The sequence below is a fragment of the Dipodomys ordii genome, unplaced genomic scaffold (genome assembly GCF_000151885.1).
Source record: "Dipodomys ordii isolate 6190 unplaced genomic scaffold, Dord_2.0 Scaffold6, whole genome shotgun sequence".
Classification (NCBI taxonomy): Eukaryota; Metazoa; Chordata; class Mammalia; order Rodentia; family Heteromyidae; genus Dipodomys; species Dipodomys ordii.
Genome location: NW_012267222.1, coordinates 10,872,484 through 10,876,385, shown reverse-complemented (window position 1 = coordinate 10,876,385; position 3,902 = coordinate 10,872,484). Strand labels below are relative to the sequence as shown.

At 49.6% G+C, this 3,902-nt stretch overlaps 1 protein-coding gene across 1 annotated transcript in view; it reads left to right on the top strand.

The window, feature by feature from the left end:
• Nucleotides 1–787, top strand: part of Ppp1r8 (protein phosphatase 1, regulatory subunit 8) — a 26,159-nt gene extending 25,372 nt beyond the window's left edge. The window contains exon 6 of the mRNA XM_013032229.1: nucleotides 3–787. Within this exon, the coding sequence (XP_012887683.1) occupies nucleotides 3–356 (354 nt within the window). The 3' untranslated portion in view covers nucleotides 357–787. The remainder of the gene's footprint in view (nucleotides 1–2) is intronic.
• The last annotated feature ends 3,115 nt before the right edge of the window (nucleotides 788–3,902 follow it).

Below are 3,902 nucleotides of genomic sequence, written 5' to 3'. Positions count from 1 at the left end.
AGAAGAAGCGGGTGGAGGGCCATGGCTCCCTGGGCCTGGAGGAGTCAGGCAGCAGACGCATGCAGAACTTTGCCTTCAGCGGAGGACTCTATGGGGGCTTGCCCCCCACGCACAGCGAAGCAGGCTCCCAGCCACACGGCATCCATGGAACGGCGCTCATCGGTGGCTTGCCTATGCCATACCCGAACCTTGCCCCTGATGTGGACTTGACTCCTGTTGTGCCGTCAGCAGTGAACATGAACCCCACACCAAACCCTGCTGTCTATAATCCTGAAGCTGTAAACGAACCCAAGAAGAAGAAATATGCAAAAGAGGCGTGGCCGGGCAAGAAGCCCACCCCTTCCTTACTGATTTGATATTTTTGGTCATGGAGAAGTGGGGGATTGATTGGGTGGGAATGGGGTGGAAGGGTGACAGAACTAATGAACTAGGGAGGAAAATTTCCACGTGTGCAGTATCGTCTTTGAGAATGTCTCCTGGGGTCCTAAACCATGTAATACTGAGCCCGCAGGTGGGGCTGGACTAGCCCACAAACACCTGTCTTGAGAACGCTTTAGTGTAGACAGAGGATTTGTGGGTACTTTTAAGTAGACTGCCCTGGCTCTTCCTACCCCTCCTCTCCTTCTCCCTAGGGTGATTCACATGCCTTTAGATGGAATCCAGACCTGGGGAGGTGACGTGGCCTCGAAAGTCCCAGGTAGCAAAGGAGTTGTCATGGATTTCAGGTTGATCAGTTAAGCTAAGGTTTAAACTCGAAAGTGTTTTCTTGGGTTGGTGGTTTTGAGGTCCAATAGGCTTTTCTCTTTTGTCCTTTCTGTTGGAGTAAGAACATTTTGATTTCCCTTCGTCTGTTATCAGTGCCCTGGCACAGGTTTAGGCTTTTTAACCTACAGTATTGTTTGACCTTTACCTGTTTTTCTTGTCCAACCTGAAGCACTCCACTTGCCTAATTTTTTTTTTAATTTAATTCCAGAGTACTGTCCTCTACTCTAAGGCGTTATTTTGCTTTTTGAGTGTGGTATGAAGGCAGTTTTAAAGGCTGTGACGGGTTGGGGCAGATCAAATTTAAAAAGAGAAGATTTTACTTTGTAAGGAACTGGTTTCTCTTAAGAGGACGTTTTAGCTGTTGGAGGAGGCTCTTCCCCCTGGGTGGCGAGCTCTGCTCGCTCAGAGCTTCAGGAGCAGCACTGGCTAACACAAGAGACCAAGGGAGGAGCTTTGTACAGAGATTTGTACATTTGTGTAATAGGCCTTTTCACGCTTTCTGTGTAGCTTTTTACCTGTAACCTTTATTACATTGTAAATTAAACGTAACTTTTGTCATTTGGGTGCAGTGTTGAGTCCCTCGCCACCATCACTGCCATCCATCGGGAACGTTTGTCAGAAGCATGGCCTTGGGAGGTGGTGCTCTGTCCCCATCTTACTACCACAAATAAAGATGGCCCCTGAGAAATGTGGAGATGAATTCAAGACTGTAACCCACAGGCTGAGGCCTCAAATAGCAATGGCGTGCATGGTTCTCGCTGCCCTTCCGCAGGAGGTGGAGCAGGGCCTTCTCAGGGGAGACCAAACCTTACGGCATCGCTGCTGGAATGAGCATGCATTGCCATTCTGCATGCACTGGTGCTATGGCTCCTGGCACAGGAGCAAAAGGAGTGAAAGCTGCTCAGCTTGCAGGGATTTGTGCCAGAGCGCGGCGGGCGTGGACAGATTCCATGTACTAGAATCTCATCTCAGTGAGCGTGCTGTGTGGAAGCCAGCATGGGGTCACACCTGTAATCACAGCACTCCAACAAAACCCCTTGAGTTAGGGGCTAGGAAGATGGCTCAGTGGTAGAGTGCTTGCCTTGCATGCATGAGGCCCTGGGTTCGATTCCTCAGTACCACATACACAGAAAAAGCTGGAAGTGGGTGCTGTGGCTCAAGTGGTAGAACACTAGCCTTGAGCTGAAGAGCTCAGAATAGTGCCCAGGCCCAGAGTTCAAGCTCCATGACCAGCAAAAAAAAAAAAACAAACCCTTGAGAGAGCTGCTAAGGATGTGGCGTGAGTGGTATTGGTCTTGGCTGGGGCTTGAACTCGGCCTGAGCGCTATCCCTGAGTTTTGTTGCTCAAGACTAGGGCTACCATTTGAGCCACAGCCCCACTTACTGCTTTTTTTTTTTTTTTTTTTTTAATAAAGATGATACGCCGGGGTAAAGTTACCTAAGTCAGGTAATGAGTACATCTCTATGGCCTCTTCCCAGTTTTTCTCTCCCATCCCCACCCACAAGTTGTTTCTTTTTCAATAGTGTCTTGTGAGTACCGTTGCTACCTTTGTCACTTAGGACTCTTTGGTGGTTAATTTCTCTTTCCTGGGCTGGTTTCAAAACAAAATTCTGAGATCTCAGCCACCTGTAGTAGCTAGGACTACAGGCGTGAGCCACTGGTGCTTGGCAATGTAGTTGGGTTTTTTTGTTGGTTTGTTTGTTTCCGTTTTTTTTTTTTTTACTTTATTGTTAAATAAAGAGATAGGCAACTTACTAGAAGTACACTTAAGATGTTATTTTGTAGTTTAGATGAAAGAGATTTCTTCCCAGTGAAGAATTATGCCATCATTTTTTGGCTTGAGAATTTTCATTGCAGAATGAAATGAGCGCTGACATCGTAAGCCTCCGCGGGACAGACCTGCAGGGACCCCATCAAGGGCGAGCAGGACTGGCTGCGTTTCTTATCTGGGGTGAAGGAGGTGCATCTGGCTTAACTGGCACCCTCTAGTGGCCTCTCAAAGATGAGCACCCAAAGAAGCAGCAGCACGGGAGGAGCGTCCTTTGCCCCTTGTCCCTGTCCAGCTCTGGATGACGTAGCTCAGCCCCTGCCCTGTGTGAAGCTGTAGGGACACAGCTTGTCCCATTCTGGACATGGGCCATCTACCAAGGAGGGAAGAAGACAGGCCCTGTGTGCTGTCTAGGTTGGAAGTAGGGAAGCCTGGGGAACCCCATTCAACAGACCAGCTGGTGTCCGTGGGGATCCGTTTCAGGATCAGTTGTTTGGTGATTGCCTGCCTAAAATCTACTTCTCATTACTTGCACATCATGGAATTCTGGGTCAGAGACAGAAGACTCAGTCTGGACCCCTGGCATCTTGTTTGTGGGAACTTGCTTCCTGCAGCTGTCATGGACTGAGCATCACTGCATTAGGCATCCACAAATCTGATTACCCTGCCCACATCAGGCCCACCTGCAGAGCGGACAGCCACACAAGCTGTCTGCTCTGTAATGGAGGGATGCATGAAGTGAGGACAGCGAGTCCCTAATCAGGGAAGGTTCCCGGGAAACAATCCCTGATGCCCAGAATGTGTGGACCAAAGGCTTCCTGGGGAGAGGAATGGCCTCCATGAGAGGCAAGGAGACAGCCTGTGAGCTGTCTGAAGGGAAGAAGCTAGACGGGGAAGGACATGGGTGGAAATGGCACAACGAAACCGTCCTTGTACAGCTAATGTGTGCTAAGGAAATAAAGATGGGACAAGTGGACTAAAGCCTCTGACATGTGCAGCAGTTCTGGGAATGCCCTTTGGTGCCTATGGTGCCTACAGAGTTCTCTCAGAGGGGTTAAAACCATTGCTTATTCTGCTCCAAATTCTGGGACAGCAGTGCAGTTCCAGAGGCCACCAGCAGGTGGCCCTGTGTCCACCCTTGGAACCACAGTGTTAACCAGCCAGGGATCCCCAGGGTACAGGGCTGGAAAAGTTAAGAAAGGTGTAATCCTAGCTACTCAGGAGGCTGAGATCTGAGGATCGAGGTTCAAAGCCAGCCCGGGCAGGAGAAACTGTGAGACTCCTATCTCTAATAAACCACCAGAAAACCGGAAGTGGCGCTGTAGCTCAAGTGGTAGAGCGCTCGCCTTGAGCTGAAGAGCTGAGGGA